The sequence below is a fragment of the Typopeltis vanoorti genome, chromosome 26, assembly GCF_054136105.1.
Source record: "Typopeltis vanoorti isolate ZY-2024b chromosome 26, IOZ_Tvanoo_1.0, whole genome shotgun sequence".
NCBI classification, from domain to species: Eukaryota; Metazoa; Arthropoda; class Arachnida; order Uropygi; family Thelyphonidae; genus Typopeltis; species Typopeltis vanoorti.
In genome coordinates this window covers 7892668-7914742 of record NC_143574.1, presented here as the reverse complement: position 1 = coordinate 7914742, position 22075 = coordinate 7892668, and the positions used below count along the sequence as shown (strand labels likewise).

The 22075-nt window shown below is 35.0% G+C and overlaps 1 protein-coding gene across 2 annotated transcripts in view; it reads right to left on the bottom strand.

The window, feature by feature from the left end:
* Positions 1 to 22075, bottom strand: part of LOC150092300 (far upstream element-binding protein 1-like) — a 176958-nt gene that overhangs the window by 5788 nt on the left and 149095 nt on the right. For both annotated transcript variants that reach the window (XM_090414931.1, XM_090414930.1), the window contains exons 17-18: positions 16949 to 17088; positions 7820 to 8208 (exon numbers count right to left, since the gene is read on the bottom strand). In XM_090414931.1, the coding sequence (XP_090271057.1) occupies positions 7822 to 8208; positions 16949 to 17088 (527 nt within the window). In that variant the 3' untranslated portion in view covers positions 7820 to 7821. The remainder of the gene's footprint in view (positions 1 to 7819; positions 8209 to 16948; positions 17089 to 22075) is intronic.

Sequence of the window (22075 nt, the reverse complement as noted above, 5' to 3'; positions counted from 1 at the left end):
AATTTAAAAGTAAATTTAATAAAAAAAAAATTTAAAAAAACAATACAGGTTGAGTACAAAGCTAGATTTAGGTATCCATTCTTTGTTTTAAACAAAGGATGTGGTGAGGTCAAATTGTTTTGTAAATGAAAATCTGTATCTCAAACATTAAATTACCATTATTTCTGAACTTCTTATAAATGGTGTACAAGAAAGCATATTTTATTTATTTATTGACACTTACTCACAAAAATCAAAAGAAATCACTGAACTCTAATACAGAATCTAAGTAATTTCCAAGAGTAGTGTACATAGTAAATGGAATGATGTCATTCTTTGTTTACATGCATTTTTCTTCGCAGTAAATTTTTTTCTTGTCCTTCACTATGTACGAGATGAAATGTGACATACGGCATGTCAAATCAAAACTTGAATTTAATAAAATAAATACTTTAAACATTTTACAAACATTATTTAAATTATTTCTTATTTGTTTTATATATATTTGTTCAAATTTATTTGACATGTATTTTGGTTTATAACATAGTGGATATGGGAAATAAGTGTTTCACTTATAGCTCAACTTCAGCTTGAGACTATCCAGGAACCAATTTGGCTGTGAGTACAGATCACCTGGTTATGAGAAATATGACTTCTGCCAACAAAATAGCTCTCAGTAAAAAATCTTTCTGATGAGACTTCAATAAAGGTTTAGCTGGTTTTGTCATAATATATGACATTCTATATCACAGCAAAGGCTGTGTGCTATTCATTATGAGATGGGTATCTATCCTTTCTCATCCATCTAGGACGAGTTGAGCCCCCCTCCAAATGAGGAGGTTACTGGCGTATTAATGCAGCCGGTTTGCCACTCCTCTGCTGCATCCCCTAAGGGAGATATTCCTGACTGTATCTGTGTGTGTGTTCACGGGGCCGGTTTGCCTGCTTGCGGGATGAAAAACCCCATATAAACTGGGGGAAAAACCCGCTGTCCAAGACCGGCTAACTTGGCTATGGCTCAGGAAGATCCTTAAGCTCCTCACGTCTCCGACGGGAATCAAACCAAGGACACTCCTTCGCCGGGAATACGGTTGCAAAGCGCATAGCCACTAGGCTAACCGCGCAGACCAGATGGGTGTGTGTGTGTGTGTGTATGAAATAAACTGCTCAGTGCATACATGTTACTTAAGTCACAAAGATAATTCATGCCCAATTGTCTGTTTGTATCTTGCTGAGTATAATATGCTTTTGAACACAATAAAAAAAAAATTATTATTATTCAGGTTCCACCAAAAAGTCCAAGGATTCCTTCAGAGTGTCCTTTAGTCAATCATAATAAATTACCTGTTATATCTTTCCTTTACAGTAATCAAGATGCATTAATAATACCAAACAGTTGTCTATTCCACACACACCACAGAAAAGAACCCAGAACAAGCCATAAACTGCAAAATCTCACCTGTATCTATACTCACTGTTTCCTTACTAAACTTGTATATTTTTATGATATCTCCTCACTTCTACCTATTCCTCAATCTGTCCTCGTGTGATTCGATTGGACAATTATCTTGGTTGCTTGCTGCTGAATCTTTTTTGATTGTTCCCCTATCTACTTGAAACCCAGACAACCATATCTGAATCAATTAGTCCAGATTGGCCTTACCAAAGGAAAGTGGAAAACATAACTTCCTTTTTTTACGTATAAGTTACTCTTCTCTTATAGCATGGCTATGTGGTGCGATGGCTTAACCAAGTTAGTAATATGGATTCTTAAACTTCTAACTCGATAAATGACTGAAAAAAGCACATGACTACAATGTAACCTGCAAGTTTTTCTTCGGCTCGACGATGTTATCCATCTTCTTTTAATCGTAATCATATTAATCAATGTTCTTAGTTTTCCCATCATTTGATGGCTGCATCCATTTTCTACCGTCCTTTTGCTGGAATCTTGTGTTACAGATCATCATCTCATGGCCCACAGCAAATTCTAACAGTGGACGAGTTCTGTTCATTGTCAGATCAAAACAAAGATATTCTAAAGACAAATGCAGTGGATAATAGTGAGAGTGTGAAGTACAAAGCATTCACAGCATAAGATAACTGACTGAAAGAATTCTTTGTCCACTATAATCTTCATTCCGCTTGCTTCACTGACTACTTGCAGCAACAATATAAATATGCCTGTAATGCCATCCATCTAAAATGCATTACCTTACACTTGGAAATATTGATATTCAATATGGACATTCAGCGTCACTTGCCAATAAAAATACTGTTCAAGACAACCTTCATGGATTTCTATCATTTACGAGGGTGGTCTGAAAAGTTATCAGTATCGACACAATCGACAAGATTTTTTTTTTCTAAGTTGGTACATCTGTCATAAGCATCTGTGTGAAATTGCAAGTCATTCTATCAAGTAGTTTGTTTTATACAGCTGTCTGAAGCAAAAGTGTTGTCTGTATCCCTTGAAATGGATAAAAATGAGTATCGTGCGGTTATAAAATTCTTTGTAAAAGAAGGTTTAAAACCAAAAGAAATTCATTTGAAGTTCATAAAACTTTATGGGCACTCTTCTCCTTCATTTTCGACAATTAAGAAATGGGCTGCCGAGTTTAAACATGATCGTACCAGCCTTGAAGATGATCCACGTGAAGGATGTCCAAAAAGTGTAACAACACCAGAAATCATTGATCAAGGGCATGATATGGTATCGGATGACCAATGAGTCAAAGTGCATGAAACTGCTGAGACTATAGGCATTTCAAAAGAACGTATAGGATATATTTTGCATAAAAAATTGCAAATGAAAAAGTTTTGCACAAGATGGGTGCTGTGCTTGTGAAAGGTACAGAGAATTTTTCTTAATGAGCTGCTGGCAAGAATTTTTTAAAAACATATCCGAGAAGAGACTAAAGAAAATTTGAAAAGATATTCAGGGACAAAGTTGGACAAGATTTTTGTGGAAAATAAGTTCAAATTATGCAAACACAACAAGGATCTGGCAAAGATATATCAATTCAAAATACAGATTACATGGTGCAAATAGAACATGAAACAAAACAATATATCATATTCTTAGCCTGAATAAGCTAACAGAAATGAAGTACAGTTTGATATTAAATCTTCTGTAAATTGCTGTTATTTCTGTTATTCACCTTATGCAAATCATATATTCCAAGAGTTAAGTCTAGTAGTATTCAAAAGTTATCAAGACTTTTGAAACAAATTTTTGATATGAAAATCAACATTAAATGCATAATGTATGAAACAGGACGAAAAAAAACATGAAATGCTTTCTGAAGTAACACATTTCAGCTATTTAGATAAAATCTTTTTTTTTTCTTTTTAATACGTGTTAATTCCAACCATGATAGGTTAACACCCTATAGCATATCGGTACTACAGGTGGGCTAAGGGTCAGATGAGTTGGGAATACTTCTACAGACCAAACATGGTACTTTTCCAGGCAATTAAGTCATTACCTGGTCTGCTCTGTAAATAAGCAGAGCAGACCAGGTAATGATAATCATTTACCACATCATTATGGATTAGTTATGGAGATGGCTAACAAAAAGTGGCCAATACAGCTTATCATTTATTAGATACATGTATTCACAAGAATATAATAATTTTATAATTTTATTACTGCAAATATTTTGGCCAGAAACTAACTTATCATCAGTGCATCAGCATAATCATAAGGCAAAGCTAGAACAAAGAATATTAATCCTATTTACAGAGCTGAGCCATGTGTCACCTAGTGGGTGGTTACAATAAAATAATTAAAGTCTAAATTTAAAATTAAAAGGGGGAAGACACACTACTGCTTGTCATTTAGAATGAGACTCCCAAATCTTGGCAATAGAGAGACAATTTAAATATGGATGGTGTAGAAGTGCCTTGGCACTATTTAAACAAACACTCAAACCTAAACCTGCACTGGACCATAGAATAGGGTTCGTGTCCGCCATACCGAAAAAGACCAGATTTTTCAAGTTTATTGTTGTTAATAAATATAAGATTGGTGTACTTGTCATTTTTCAACAGAACATCCTGTCTGTCCAATATTTCATCATCAAATTCCTGCTATGTATCCTCAAGGGGTGTACAGGATATGATAGTACTACATGAAAAAAATTACATCATTACTAACTTCCTATCTACAATTTTCCTCCAATCAGTCTGTTACTTGTCAAGACCCCAACATTATCAGATCTTATATTTCTATCGTCTAAGACACTTTGTACCGTATCAATCCACCTATATCTTGGTCTTCCTCTGGGTCATTTTGCAGTAATAAAATATTATTGTGAATGTGTGTCTAATAAACATTGCCACAAGTGGCATTAAAAATTTGTCAATTTAGCTTATGGATCAGAGAGTTGAGTTCAAAATAACTTTATCAAAGACAGGGTACCACAGAAACCATCAGGTAAATGAGGTTAGAGAAGAGACCAAATTGTATAAGGGAGACCGGAAAGTAATCAATTATTTTTAATAGGTCATTTTTAGCCGATTGTTTTTTCTTAAATTACACATAAATTATTAAATTTGATTTTTATTTAAATATTCGCATTACTTTTCTATTTAAAAAATCTCTTTGTTTTTTTTAAATTTTAGATTATTTTTTTTTTTAATATTGCAGACTTTAAAGTTGAAGAACAGCATTTAAGTCATTGTATGCTGTTTTTGTTTCACCAAGGAAAGAATGCTACCAAGGCTACCAAAATGATTTGCTCAACTTATGGAGACGTATTGAAGGTTAACAAATGTCAGCGATGGTTTAGGAGATTTACAGAAAAAAATTTTGATCTCTCTGATCGTCCTCGATCTGGAAGACCTCTTACTCTAGATGTCGATGCTCTTAAGACTCTCATTGAATCAGATTCAAAACAAACCATACAAGAATTAGCAGAGAAACTTAATTCATCATGGTCAACTGTCCAAGAGCACTCACATAAGAGTGGCAAGGTTCTTAAACAGGGTGTATGGGTACTGCATGAACTGTATGAAAACAAAGCACAGAGATGGGCAATTTGCAATTCATTGTTGACCAGACAACAAAATTACCCCTGTTTGGAATGAGTCGTAACTGGTGACGAAAAATGGGTGCTGTATAAAAATATTAAACGCAAAAAACAGTGGCTTTCTTCAAATCAAACTCCAATTCCAACACCTAAAGATGGACTTCATCCACAAAAGGTTCTGTTGTGCATTTGGTGGGATATTCATGGAATTATTCATTATGAACTTGTGGAACAAGGTAAGACTATCACAGCAGCCATCTACTGTGAACAATTACAGCAACTACATCAAGCATTGTTAATCAAACGTCCTGCGCTTGTCAAATGAAAAGGGCTAATTTTGCAGTAAGATAATGCAAAACCACATTCTGCAAGAATAACTCGAGAAAAAATTAGGCGGTTAGGATGGGAACTTCTACCACATCCTCCATATTCACCAGATATTGCCTCTAGTGATTATCACTTATTTAGGTCCGTAGAACACAGCATAAGAAATAAAATGTTCCATTCGCAAGATGGTGTCCAAAGGAGTTTGATATCATTTTTTGCTTCCAAAGAAAAAACTTTTTTCAAAAAAGGAATTCTAAACTTAGTAGATCGTTGGAATAAGGTTACAATTAACGATAGCGATTATATAATTGAATAATGTTAATTTGTTCTTTCATAAAATTTATATTAAAAATGTAGTTAAAAAAATTGATTACTTTACAGTCCCCCTTACATTAAAAATGAAGATCAGAAAGTTTAGAAATGATTGTGACATTATTAGAATTCAAGGTAAGTAGAAAAAGAACTAATCTAAAGTGATATGATCACTTATAACATAAGATGAAAGTTTAGCCAAAATGGTAGAAACTCAATCTGCGGGGAAGATATTCATGGAATTATGGTTGAAGTAATTCAGGCTAGTTTTAGTGAGCTGGATTGACAGTTCAATGTTGGAAAGTATAATGTTTTAAAATTCAGAAAGCAAAAAAACAACCTGATATCAAAATTGCAAATAATCACAGCGCTTTACTTTATGCAGATGATATTACACTCCTAAATAAATCGATGACAAGTCTACAGAATTCCCTGACCAAATTCAATAACTGTTGTAATAAATATAGTGTGAAAATCAGCATTAAAGAAACAATAACAATGAAAATAATCAGAAACATTGAAAGCATCAACTAAATCATGAATGGAGAACCTATTGAACATTTCAGCTATTTAGGCACAATTTTTAGTGAAGATGGCAAATTAAATTTCGAAATACACAGCAGCAGAATTAGCTGGTGTGATATGGAATGAAGTCACCTGAATAAATTTATATGGAATAAGAGAGAGATTAGTCAAAACATAAAACTAGCTGTATACAAGACAGAGTTCAAATCAATTTTAACTTATGGACATGAGAAGTGGGTTAGAAATAAAAGACTCAAAGACTGGAGACCTCTTCCGAGGTCTCCAGTCTTTGAGTTCCGAGGAATAATAGTGGAGCGAACAGATAGCACCAATGGCAGTATAACACTGAAAATGAAGATATTAGAAAAGAACTTGACATTGTTAGCATTCAGGAATGTGTTAATAGAACTATCCCTTGTGGTATGGTCACTTAAATAGAATAGGAGAGAAAAGATTAGCAAAACAAGTGTGATTTGCGAAGTTGATAGGGAGAAGACCTACAGGAAGACCAAGATATACATGGATTGATGGAAAGTGCCTTAAAAGACAGAATTATAAGATCTGATAATGTTGGAGTTTTAACAGATAACATGCTAATCTGGAGGAAAATTGTTGGCAGGAAGTCAGTGATAAAGTAACTTTTTGTGTAGTACTATCAAAATTTCTGTGTCAGAAAATTTTGGTCCTTGTCTATTATCACTTCCAGGTCCCTCATCTCCACCTCTTCTAAGATACCCCCACCAGTTCTATAAGAATATAAAATTTCTAGGACACCATACTAAAATTGTAAGGACAGCTGAATGGTTTATGGCAATGATGAAGGGGGACACTTATGTGTGGATATAAAGATGCTATAGTTCCAAAGTATAAGGCCTTGATCACATTGTATATAGATTATGTGAACAGATTTGGTCACCTGGTTTTCAAAAGTATGAAGAGATTTTGAAAACCAGAAGAGATGACTGGCTAAGGTTTCTGGTCTATGAAATGTTAAGTATGATAACAGATCGAGAGAAATGTATGGTAAATGAGCTGCAAGAATCAACCATATCAGAACCTCAAATAAATTAATCCAGGAGGAAACTATTGAGAGTAATAATGAAAACATAATTGTGTTAGATGATCATATTTACTCATACAGCCACTGAGGTAAAAACTATGATATGAAGGAAAAACAACCAAATAGCGTATGCTCAAATTTTAGATATGCTGGCATTCCACACAGAACGTTTCAATGAACTGTTCAACATTCATCATCATTACATTTTTTTTTTATTTCTGCAAGTATTTCTTGCAGAAATAAAAAAATTTATCTTTAAATGATAAACTGTATCACTGAAAAGGTTGGAAATACAAACCGTAAAGTTTTTCACTACTGGAAACAGCATAAATAGTTTTTATTTAACATAAATAAAAACTATTTATGTTACTTAAAAAACAAAACCAAGTACATGCATTAATCAAGTTTTCAGAACAAACACAGAATTATTGAAAATTCTTCATGAGAAATGAGTATTCAAAGAAGAATTAATTTCTGAAGCATGGCGTAGCTGAATCAAAATCAAGTATTTCAAAGCACCAATATTAAAATTTAGGCTACTTTTGAAAAACTTACTGAAAGAAGAAATCACTGAAAAACTTACCCTTACTGTGGTGTACCAGGATACTGCTGCTGTGTACCATATGCAGTGGGATAGCCATAACCAGGGTAAGGTGCCTGCTGACCATATGGATTTTGTTGCTGTGGATAACTTGTTTGTGCCCACTGACCAGAAGGAGCTGCAGCTTGGTATGGTTGAGCTTGGGCTGTTGGCTGCTGAGAAGTTTGTGGTGCAGGTGCTCCAGATGTTGGCGGTTGAGATGGTTGAGAAGGTTGTGGCTGTGGCTGCTGTCCCTGAGGATTTTGGGCCACAACTCCAGTTTGTTGACTTGGTGCCCCAGCTGGAGCACCAGATGTAGGAGGTACTGATGGTGCTGTCTGAGGCTGCTGGGAATATGGCTGCTGGCCTGGCTGAACATACTGTTGACCAGTCTGAAACAATGCAATTTAACCATTTTAATATATGTGTGTGTGTGCATAATTCAACATACCATGTTACATTATTTTAAAATGATTTCAACGTATCTTATTTAATAAAAATAAAGCAAGCATATTTCTTCACACTTTTTTAAACAGCTGTCAAAATTACTAGTCAAAATAAAAGTTTTTAAAATATATTGCTCAAAACAATTAGGGGATATTTTGGTTTACTTGTAAATTATAAAGTTATAAAAATAATTTACAAATGTAACACATTTATTTTAAAATATTCTTAATATACAACAGTGTAGAACACGCAACTGAGTGCAAAATCATGTTAAGACATCAAAATGTGGGGGGGGGGGGGTATAAAAGCATGACTTGCTCTGTCCTCACTTCCACAGTGCATAATTATCACTTCAATTGTAAACTTGTATCACATACCACTCATTATTTTGTTAAAAATGGCAGAGCAACATGATATCCTGGAATCCATGGCTTGGAGAGCCATTGGTCAATTAGAAGCTGGACAAATGTAGCAAGTTGTCGCTCAAGCGTGTCGTGTATCTCAAAGCATAATTTTGCTTCTTTGGAATTGCTTTCTGGAGATGGAAATGTTCAAAATAGTCTTCATGCCATAGGTTTATATGCTCAAAGACCAATTATTTTCATTCCACTTACTGCAAATCACAAAAGAGCAAGAAGAATTTGGACAAATGAGGATTGGGCTGATATACTTTTTAGTGACAAGTCCAGGTTCAGTCTGCAACCAGATAGCCGATGTATCTTGATATGGCATGAAAGTGGAACAAGAAATAATCCATGTTAAAAAACGTTTAATTTTCTTGACCAAAAAGCTCTGGAAATACTTTTATTGGGATTATATTGATCAAGCGCATATAACAACAACTAAGTTATACCAACTAGTTTCACCAACTAAGTCTGTTGGCATCTTCAGGGCACATAACTGATGTACGGCACTCTGTTCTTTGTTTAATATAATTGGAATCGGTTGATTATAGTTTGTAACAGTTTTTCACTTTTTTAGTGCCGTACATCAGTTATGTACCCTGAAGATGCCAACAGACTTAGTTGGTGAAACTAGTTGGTATAACTTAGTTGTTGTTATATGCGCTTGATCAATATAATCCCAATAAAAGTATTTCAAGAAATAATCCAGTTTGTTCATGAAAGACCCCAACATCAAGGTGGGAGTTTGATTGTATAGGCTGGATTAAGCATAGGTGGCCATACTGATCTCTATTTTATTTTAACAGCGCAAAGGTATCACGATGAGATTTTGGAAACTACAATTCATCCATATGCTGCTGCAATTGGCCAAAAATTCATTTTTATGGATGACAATGCTCTTCCACATCATGCAAATTTGGTACAAGAGTGGTTTGAGGAAGAAGGTATTGAACGAATGGACTGGCCTGCCTGTTCACCGTATTGTAATCCAATCGAACATTATTATTATTATTATTATGTGACACCTCCAGGGAGTCCAAAGACTCGTCGAGGGAGGGCATCCACTTCACAACTCTCCGTCTCCACCACTCGATCATCCACCAACGGCATCTACCACCCACAGCCACCACTAGTGTTTTCACAGACAATCACAAACATCCATGCCCACTGGAGAGCGGGTATGCTAACCACTCGGCCAGCCAGGCCGGCAAACATGCCTGGGATTCTTTAGGTAGGTGTATTTCTGCTCAACTGGTGCCACCACGATCGCTTCAAGAGTTCAAAATTGCTCTCACAGAAGAGTGAGGAAATATTATTATTATTATTATTATGGGTATCTCCATGGAGTCAGTAGACTCATCGCGGGAGACCCAAACTAGCAAAACAATATCTGTCATATCTCTTCTTGAATTCATTTACAGACGAAGTGCTCACAACTAAGTCAGGCAATGAATTCCACTCATTCACCACCCCCCATGCAAAAAACCTTGTTCTGACACCTTTGTTAACCACACTCTTCTTTAATTCTACAAGAACTGTTTGATCATCTTATCTGGTCCAGGCAATCAAGATGTATCACTGTTTTGGCTGTTAATGGAGACCATACGCCCTATTAAAAATTAACAAAAGTGTGTTTGGTTATTCTTGTTAAAATTATTTCACGCTAAAATGTATAATTTGTTAAATTGTAATAAATATCGATTATTTAAACAATATCTCATCAATTGCACCCTATCCATAAGTAAGAAATATTTATTCATGTACAAAATACCCAGTACAATATGCAGATGACAAAGCATTATTATCAAATACTGAAACAGGACTACGACATCTGTTGAACAGATTACTGGAGTGCTGTATCAATTATGGAATGAAAATTAACATAAGAAAAACAAAGGTAATGAAAGTAGCAAGGAAAGAGGCCAAATATGGATATCAGAATAAATGGGGGAAAACTGAATCAAGTAAAGACATTTAAATATCTAGGAAGTGTGATTAGCAGTGATGGAACCTGTAAAAGTGACATAAAAGCAAGAATAGCGGTGGGAAGCGATGCCTTTAATAGAAAATGGAATTTATTCATAAGTAATATGGACAGAAATCTAAAGAAAAAACTAATAAAATGTTATATGTGGAGTGCTGCCCTCTATGCAGCTGAAACTTGGGCACTGAAGAAAGAAGAAATTAAGATTTTGGAAAGCTTTGAGATGTGGATTTGGAGAAGGATGAAAAAAATTAAATGGACAGATAAAATAACTAATCAGGTCTTAAAAAGAATAGAAGAAGAAAGAAGTCTGTTAAAGAGGATAAAAAGAAGAAAGGGAACCATCAGAGATGCCATCGAAGGAAAAATGTACTACAATCTACATGGTTTGCTAAAGTTAAGGACCAACCATTACAACAATTATTGGCCTGACCTCTGGTGGGGAAAAAAAACCTTTACTACATCAAAGCTAGAGTCCTATTATTATCATTATTACATGACACCTCCAGGGAGCCCAAGGACTCATCATGGGAGGGCAAACACTACTCTACTTCGCTAAATACATCTAATCCTCCAACTACAACACTACTACCATCAACAGCATCTATAGCCCATCACCAACAACAGTAATTTTTGTTTGTAAATTGCGTGTGTTCTGAAGGCCAATTTGTCTGTACGTGGAATGAAAAACCAGAGTTTCCGGGAGAAAAAATCCTGCTAGCACTGTATAAGATCGGCTAACTCACCTTCAACTGAAAAAGTCTATATAAGGATTCCACTCGACGACTTTTAAATATTGTTATATTTAAAAAATTATAAAAAATTGTTATATTTAATGTGTCTAAAAGAACACAAAAGACACATTAAATATAACAATTTTGGTGAAGCAGGCCTCTCAGATCACGCTCTCAACACCCTACACCAAATTGATTTGAAAAGTACCTGCTCTTTATATCACACAAAAACCTGGTATGAAAGAATATTTAAAGAAGCCTCTGAAATTCTGATTAACCACCCTAATCTCAACAATAATGGTGGCATAAAAATTCCAAGAATTTGGATGACACATATTCAGCCTACTTAGTATCTAGCATACTTGAGGACTTTAAGTAATTTTCAGCTTTTATTGGAAACTATTCAATACCAGTTGGTTGAAATTTATATGTATAATCACAGTTTTATTTATTTTTTATATATATATATATATATATATATATATATATATAAAAACATGTTGCTCTCCAGCCCCATTTAATTTTGTAACCTAATAGATAATAATAAGAAGACTCTAGCTTTGATATAGTAAAGTTTTTTTTTGTTTTTTTTTCCATCCGAGGTCAGGCCAATAATTGTTGTAACAGTTGGTCAGTAACTTTAGCAAACCATGTAGATTGTAGTGCAGCTTGTTTCTCTGTATATATGCGTATGTTGCAGATGATGACCTTGATATGAAGGTCGAAACGTCGAGTGTTCATTTTGGTTTATGTTAAATTAAGGTTTTGCTCTAACACGGTAGTTGTCTCCATAATTTTCCATAATGTACAATTATAAGAAATTAGATTTTATGTAATCCTCAACACACTCAAAATTTGGATTAGACTTTGTCAGATCTAGTATCAAAGTCTGAGTAAAAATTAAAGACTCAGACGTGGAAAATCCACACACTATATCTATTAATGATAAAAGATCATTTATGATCCCTTCTACACATACCAGCCACTAAATTAGACATTTTTATTTAATACTACAATGGACCTCCTTTAGCCTGAATTACAGCACATGTGGTTTGGCATAGATTCTAAAAGGTGTTGGATTGCATCCACAACATACCAAACATTCACCAGACAGTCCTTTACTGGGCTAAAATTTAAGAAGAGGAATTTGCACCCAGATCTATTTTTCTAACATGTTTAACATTCTCAATGGTGTTTAAATATGTGGTGGCCAGGGAAGATGGTAGAAGTTACAGTCATGCATGCTGAACCACTACCAAACAATTCTTGTGCAATGGACAGTGGCATTCTTGCTCACAAAACAACCATCACGTGCTGGATAAAAAGTCAACGTCACAGGATAGACTTGATCGGCAACAGTGTTTGGATATTCTTTAGAGGACACATGACCTTCCAGCAATATCAGAGGATCCATTCCATATCACCAGAACATGCCACACACCATGACACCACCTCCAGGACCTTGAGTTGTGTTTACAAGGCAAGTGAGTTCATTGCTTCATGGGGCTCCAGCCAAACTCTCTACCTACCATTGGTACAGAATGAGGACTACCATGACTCGTCAGACCACATTACTTCTTTCCATTCTTCCAGTGTCTGGTCGCAGTGTTCCTGACAACCACTATAGATGAACTTTTGAGTTTTTCTCAGAAATCAGTGTTTTTTTTTTTTTTTTTTTTTTTTTTTTAATAGGAAGGGGCTGCCAATACATCTTCTTTAAGCAGATATTTCAGTGAAATATGGGTCGGGAACAGCTTTCGTTAAATGCTTTGTTCAATTGCTACACAAAGGAAGTTCTGTTTGTCCATACAAGTGTTTTCAGAAGATGGTAATCTCGTTTCTGACAGACTATCTTATGACCACAGTTATACCTCTTAGACAAGCAATGTGGGTCATTTTTCCACCTTTTGAGAAACTAGTCAGTTGTGCTGTTTTCAAAACCATGGTTGCAGCCGGTCACACACAATAAGACATTTATCAAACTCCAAAAGATCATTTCTTCCCCTATTTTGATCAACAGTATTGGTGATTACTGACCAGCAGCATTCTTAAATACCATATTTACTTGAATATAACTCGCACTTTTCCCAAAAAATTAAAGTTAAAAAATCGTGGGGCGAAATATATGCAGGGATTTACGGAAACTAAAGTTTTTCAGGAAAAAATTAAATTTGTTTATAATTAAATTCTCAGTATTAGTTATAATTTAGAATTTTTCACATTATTTATAAACTGAATGTATTTAAATTTTAATTATCAATGTTATTTACGCGATCGACCACTCCGCTCACCTTCATCAAGCGATATATTGAATCTTTAGCGATAATGCTTCTGTAATTAAATTAAAACAAACAGTTTCATTATTACTTGTCCTTTTATTATTTAGAAATCATAACATCACCATGATTTTAAAAAACTGAAAATGGGTATGACCTACCACTATTTGGTATTGATACTACCAGTCTCGCATAAGATTGGTGCAGTATTAACAAAAGATTGTGCAACTCAACAACAAAGGGAAGCTAACAATTGTTGAGTTGAAATGCTAACTCTCTTCAACCAAATTCCAAAATATTTGAAACTGCCATAACAACATTCACTATGTATTTCTTAAAGTTTTAAGCTTTTTTTGTGTGCAAGGTATATGCACAACTTTTTAATTTCTTTTTTCCTAAAGTAAAATCATGGGTGCGAGATATATGCAGGGGCAAGTTATATTCAAGTAAATACAATAGTTGCTTATAACACATGGTGACACTGCGTGACATTTACGTATATCTTATAATGGTTTCTAAATAAGTTGTGGTATGTGTAGTACTAATAATAATTTTGAAACATAGTTGAAAGGGCAAACACTTGGCATTTTCTTTAAACATTTGTTACAATTTTCACTACCAAAAGGATCCTAGGGAAAGCCCATAGTAACATTGCTACGATTTAGGTGAATTCACTATATAACAAACTATTTCTTTGGCCCCTACAAGTTTCTAATAGTCAACTATACTTTTTGTCTTTATTCACAATAAAGTCAGTAATGGTGAAATGACTCCTATCACACATAAACAGATAGAACTATATATAATTTTCATTTTCAAAAACATTACATAAACCAACATAAAATGGTGCAGATGATTTTTATACATATAGTACCAACTAAAAATATTATAAGAAGATACTGTAATAATTATTACTTTATTATTATGTCAAACTGCGCCATTTGTAATGCTTTTATATACGTATATTTATGTGTTCTACTTGAGCTAATATAAAAATGTCTATGTGCTCTAATCTCTAACTCACTTATAATATTATTATCCTACTTCTGTCTGTTCGTATTCTACTTAGCTTACCACCCCCCTCCCGCCTTTCAATGCTGTTAAGTATAATCTCACACGTACTAATAACTTAGACTGAGGAAAAGCCTCTGGCCGGGACAAAATCCATAATCTAGGTTGCTGTAATTCTAGTGTATTAATCCTTAAAAATTTATTTATGTTAACGACTGTGCCATTAGGAATTATGTAAAAGAAATTTCTATCTCTCCTTTACATACAAGAGAATAATTTAGCTAAGCACGTATAATAACCCTTAAATCAATTTATTTCAAGCAACTCCGAATTACTCAGTCGTAGCAGTAACTTCACTTAAGTCACACAGGTTGGATTAGTTTTTTGTGAGACAGTGCACTGGCTAACATTGCTAACTGACTGTGCCATTAAGAATTATGTAAAAGAAATTTCTATCTCTCCTTTACATTCAAGAGAATAATTTAGCTAAGCACGTATAATAACCCTTAAATCAATTTATCTCAAGCAACTCCGGATTACTCGGTCGTGGCGGTTACTTCACTTAAGTCACACAGGTTGGATTAGTTTTTTGTGAGACAGTGCACTGGCTAACAAAGATCAGGCAAGCTATTGACAAAACCAAACATGTTTATTTTAACTAAGACGATTAATATACAAAGGTAATGGGATATATCAGGACATATCCTGACTCTCCACATATTCAGAATGACAATTCACTTAAGGTACTAAACAAAGAAATCTTTTACACTTAACTTAGTAGACACATGGAAGGATTTTTAACAAACATATCCATGCTCTCTATCCTATTAATATTAGGTAAAATTATATTATACGTTTTAAGCATTATGTAACACAAGCACTATTCAAGCTTACAGTATTCTTTTAAGCACATTCAAACTCACGTTCTGACCTCTTCGACACATTATGCCATTAGTTAAACAGAATCAACATCTATCGCCTATACACACAATCTAGGCTATTAACATAAAGCAATTTACTTACAAGTTCGCAATATCACATAGAGTCCTGGATCCAAAAGGGTTAAGGGTGAATTCTGCTGGTTCCTTTCTTAATCTTGTGTGACGGCTGTGATCGAGCTCTATCTGACGGTAGCGTCTTGCAATTTCCTTCCTCAGACAAGTAATGCATTTCTCTGATGATGTTAGAAACTGCTCCGGCTGCGACAAATCAGCATGCACGTGGATCTGTACATTAGTCGGAGAATACCTCGGAAGGATACCTTGAAATATGGCCTCCCCTGCCAGTGAACTCCCCTCAATCTCCGCCTTTTGTATCATTGACCGTCCCTTGGCCTTCCTTCCAAAACTTACTGGATTTACTGGAAGCGCCCTTACATCACCCTCGCTTACATTAGGTTTTGGCAGCAAAACTCATATAATCCGGTGACCTTTGAGACTGTTGTTGATGGAAGTTTAATAAATTTAGTTTAATCCTTTACCCAAGTGTAGGCAAACAAAGTTTGTGCCTGAAGTAGTTCAGGACTGAGGCAACTCGTAGCAAAGGTGGACCAAACATTCATCACTCCTTGTCTCAGTATCTCCCATAATACCAAGCACATCTCCTTGTGGACATGTATAATGCCATGCATTAAGGGAAGGGCCACTACCCAGAAGTGGTGATACTAAGGCAGAAGCAATGGAGAGGTCATATTTACTTATACGAGTTGCCAAAAGGTGTACCACCTCATTATTAATTTACTCTGGATTTAGAGAAAGACGTTGGAAGTTTATTTTCCACTTGGCTAGACTATAATAAATTGCTTGGTCCACCTTTGCTATGAGTTGCCTCAGTCCTGAACTACTTCAGGAACAAACTTTGTTTGCCTACACTTGGGTAAAGGATTAAACTAAATTTATTATACTGTTGACCTTCAGTTTACTAGCCTAATCCGGTCTGAACTTTTTAGTTACAATTGCTTGTGATTCTACATTCAGTTATTCTAACATTATATTACAAAATTTATTATATTACAGTAGGTTATATACACTTTTAACTATAAGTTTGTTATGGCCTATATAAAATCAATATAGGTGAAAACTTTTGCTATATTTTACCACAAGAGATTTTACAATACTGTGCAATTTACAATCTTTCATTTAATTAAGTCATAACTACTCATAAATAAATATATAGTTATGATGTAATACTTAAGTGAGTTAGGTCTTCTGCAAGTATTTGATAATTTAAAAAAATAGAAGGTTAAAAGAGGTGGAGGATTAAACCAGAAAACATACCTGCTGGACTTGAGCTTGCTGATTTGCTCTAGCTTGTTGTTCAATCATCTCAGCTTCTCGAAACATACCCATAGAACGATAATATTCAATCCAGGCTGCACTATAGTCTGGCTGACCACTTGCAGTGACAGCTGGTGCAGCTGATGAAAGAAAAGAAAATACATTACTTATAATCAATATTAATACCAAATTATTTCCTTAAAAATCTTACAAAGAAAAAAAAAACTGTTGTGCTGCTATCAATGGTTGTTTTTAGTTTATTTTAAAGTAGCCACGTGTTAAGGCCTAAGAGGAGGGAGAAACTCATGCTGGAGACTTAAAACAGTATTAGGAAAAGATAAATACTATTTTAATTCTTCCAACATTTTGTCTTAGTCACACATACACAAAACTAAGTGAAACAGGTGGATAAAAGACTAGTGTCCTAGCTAGGTGGGGCGTCCTCTCTGGGCACCTGTTGGAGGTCTCAGTTAAAACTGGGATCTTTAATGATTCATGTTTCCTATATTTGGGAAGTTTCGTGCATTTATTTTTACTCAGATTAGGCTGATTTCTGAAAAACACAGCCGATTCTAAAAACAGTCCTTCTCTTCTAGACTTATCTTCAAGATGTGAATAAACTATAAAATGAATATCAATGAACCATTCAGAAAACTAATGATGGGTTTATCCAAGAAGGGCAAACCATCATTGATTTGATTTCTTATGCAAGTTTTCTAAGGTATTGGCATGTTAAAGTTATTGAGAATATTTCTAACTTTTAAGGACTAATAGATCAATAGCACTAAAACAGAAGATTCGTATGTGGATGTGTTTAGGATTTGAAATTTCTAAGTTAGTTAGTTCTTCTGGCTGTTCGTGTTCCTGAAGAAATCAGAGAGCATGTGTATGTATCTTGTTGGAGAGATGCGAGGAGAAGAAAGAGACACAGTGCAAACTTCTCTACATTTTTCCAGATGAGAAATAGCCAGAAAGAAAAACATATTTAGATAAATTAAAAATATTACAAAGGAATCAATTTTAGAACGCTTGTCTGCTCCAAGTCACATTTAGAGTTACAGTAAACTCTTGATTCAACAGACTTCGGATTTAACGAACAAAATTTGACAAATAAATACAGATAAAGCAGAAAAATAAAGAAGAGAAAAAGAAGAGTACAAATCTTTCATTGCTTCTGGCTAATCCCGGAATACTCTGTATTAAGAACAAAGGACTGAAAATAGAATAAAAGGCAATGCTGCACGTGCTTCTGGGCTTTTTGGTCCTTGGCTCCTCACCTAGTTCCAGGATGATCACTCTTCCCACTGCCAATGCCAGATGTTTCTCTGACGCCAGCTCGTTCTAGGCTCCTGATAGCTACGGCAGAACCCCAGCGTGCCTGACGAAGGAAAGTTCTTAAGAGTCGACTGGACGGAAGACGTTCCAGTTTCAATGTGTATTACCGAATGTAAGTCGGACTTTCCTCTCGAGATTGTTAGCAAGTAAGCCATTATTTTGTTATAATGTGTTATGTGAATGCACCTCGAAATCGTAAAGGATTGAGAGAGGTTACTTTTTAACTGGCAGTTAGATTGAATTAAAATAAGGGAAGAACATGTATTGTTAAGTATGTCTAATTCATAAATTGTTTGTGATAGTATCTGAAATAGTATCGATTAAGTATTGAATGTGTTGGAAGAAAGTTAATGTAATCCTTCCTGGAATATTTATGCATGCTTGTAAGCCAAGTTGTGTCACAAAAGACACCTTTATATCAAGGCACAATAACATTTTCTGATAGTGAAAGCACTATAGTTTCTGTTGCTCAGATAGCAAGTAATATTGTGTGTTAAAGTGTTCTTGATTAAGTTAATCTTTAATCAACTTTTATATGCTCTGTATCATATCTTTTAGTTTGATAATAAACATGTTTTTGTTATGTAATTACCTGGTTCTCATTCCTTAGCCAATGCACTATCCCGAAAATATTAACGAACCTGCGGGAACAGAATATAGTAACGAGCCACGACTTGCGTATAAAGAATTTGTATAGAAGTGTAAAATTAATTTTGTCATCATCTCGCCCTGACTTTCAAACATAAAAGGATCAATTAAGTGGCACAGTGGTTAAGATCAAATAAATTTCTTAACTGATATTGTGCGATTGCTCAGGGACTGTTACATTGGATAGACTTATTACACAAGGTCTACCTAACACAGAAAAAGGGGAGCAAGAATAAAGTAAGGAAGTAGATAGACAGATAAAAGAATAGATAAAAGGAAAAGTAACGCAAAGTAAATATTTTACAAAGGAGCAACCGACAAGGATTTAAAACTAATATAATAGTAAGATAATAAATAAAGATTTATACAAAAGAGATTAATTTACTTAATAAAAAAAAAAAATAATACGATGGTTAATCTGAAGCAATCGGCAGTGTTTATAAATTGTGTCTTCAGGTACATGCATGTATATTTGTGATATTTCTTGCATACGCCTAATACTTTGCATGCATGCATGTGCATTGGTTTGGTAGCATCAGTAGTGTTGCTAGCGCAAAACATATGGTGTTTAAGCTGTTGCTGAAGTAATTTTTAGTTAAACCATTATTAATATCAGTTAATATGTATGGGGTTAAAAGAAAACAAGTAAACTTGACGATAGCACAGAAACTTCAGTTAATAAGTATGTTGGAAAGTGGTGCATCTGTTGTTCATGTTTGTGAACTTTACAGGATGAAAAAGCAAACAGTTTCAGACATACACAAAAATAAAGACAAACTTATTCAGTTTTCGCTACAATATACCATTGAGAGCACCAAAAGTGATTTCACTGTGTCAGATAACAAACATGTGAAGTTGGCCAAGCATAAGAATTTAGAAGGAGTTTACAAGTGGTTCGTTCAACAGTGGTCTAGTGGCGTTGTTGTTTCTGGTGTTGACTAAGATTGGCTGCTGAAAAACTGGTACAACATATGATTGGCATACAGTTCCAGGTGAGTGATGGGTGGCTTTGGTGCTTTCGTAAACACCATAGCATTATGAACAGGCAAGCATGTGGTGAAGAGCTGAGCGCCAATATTGAACAAGTTGAGCCCTTCAGAAAATACATCAATGAAATCAATGAATCTGAGGGTCTTATTTTCTCTCAAGTTTACTATGCAGATGAGACACAAGCCTGTTCTATCATTCTGTTCCCGAAAATACTCTCGCAAACAAACATGAGATTAGCGCACCTGGCTGCCAATTAAACAAGGAGTGCATTTCATCCCTACTTTGTGCTAATGCCGATGATAGTCGGAAGAGCATGAAAGCTTCACGCTTTGAAGAATGTTATGAACCAGTTGCCTGTCATCTATTCCAGCTCAAGGAATGCCTGGTTTACAAGTGACATTTTTTCCAACAGGTTTTTCAATCACTTCATGCCCAAAGCACAAAATTACCAAGAAGAGGTCCTGAAAATCTCTCCTGAAGATATAAAAGTTGTTTTACTTCTTGATAATGCATCAGCCCATCCTAATGTTGAGAAGTTGGTTAGTAGGAATGGAAGAATAAAATATCTTCCTTCCTCCAAACACCACTTCTATAATATAGCCTATAGACCAAGGAGTAATTGTTGCTGCAAGAGAGTGATATAAAAAGTTTCTTGAAGAGGTTATGGTTGTCTTGGAGAATGAAAACGATCCCAAATAAGATACAAGAGGAGCCAGGATACTTCAAAATTTGTGCACATACAACATCAAGTCTGGCATCTTTAATTTTGCTGCCACTTGGAAGGAGACTACAACATTGGCTAACGGCTGGACCAAGTTACTGAACAGGAGTGAACCAGAATACGATTTCAGGGGTTTTGAAACCTCTGATTTCTGTGAAACAATGGCTAAACATCTACGAGGGCAAGGTTCCGCTAGAACCTCCTGATCGCCTCGGTGTCGAGGAAGAAGCAGCGGTTCCAGCTGGTTAGAGAACATATGGACGATTCATAGGTCTGCATCTTCAAATCCAGAGGCAATTGCTTATTACGAACATTTTTGATCATGAATTATTAAGAAACAGTATAAAAGTGAAAAGCAACTGAAACTTGATGCCCTTTCAAGCAAATCCTCATTAAAATGGTATTTACATAAAAATGTTCTCATTAAAATATATATTAATACTGTACCACTGAAAGTGTTTTATTTTCAATACTATTCCTAAGATTCGCGATTTAGCGGACTTTAGATTTTACAGACAACCCTTAGCCCCTAATAGTCTGTTAAATCGAGAGTTTACTGTACTTTCCAAGCACCTAGCAAATTCTTCACTCCAAGACAAACAAGAATTCTGATATTCTTGATATAACAAATTCTTTAATACATTCCCAATGAATGCATTCATTGTAAATGTATTAAATACTTTAATAAATCATTCTTTAATACATTCACAGGGATGAATCATCTTGTTCTGTACTTGACCTTGGACATAATAAAATAATCTTTCGTACTTCCTGTTTACTTTTTTAGAAGACACACACAAATTGTGACGTGTACTTTGGTTGAAACCAAAGCTGTGTATGTGTGTGCAGGGGTTGTTTTAGAATGTATTGGAAACCAATAACTGAAGGAAATCATAAATATGGTTGTTATGTTTATTATTATTTGATTATTAGTCTTTCACGCTTCAGTGTTTCATGATGATGACAACAGTATCAATCTGGCAGAACACACACACACACAATTATTATGTCTGTTTGTTCTTCTTTCATGGAGTCAAAAAACTCATGTGGGAGACTCCACTGTCAAAACACAGCTCAAATCACTTCTCTTCATGCACTCCCCACCCCCCCTTCAACCCCACTCACCTTACACAGCTTCCAGGGATGGCATCTTGTCTTCACCCTTCCCTCTCCCCACCAAATTCTACGAAAAACCCTATTCGCATTAATCTGGTAATAAACTGTTACCAGCTTATGTATCAATCATACCTCCCCTCCTATCTACTATCATCTGCAAATTGCTTTTCCTCAATCTATCTTCATACTCAACATTCCAGAGACCACAAGCCACCTTAGCCAAAAATCTCCACATCCTTTTGAAAAACGAGTGACTAAGTCTGTGCACAACAGCACATACAATCCATATGCAACCTGATCAGTCTTATATAACAGAA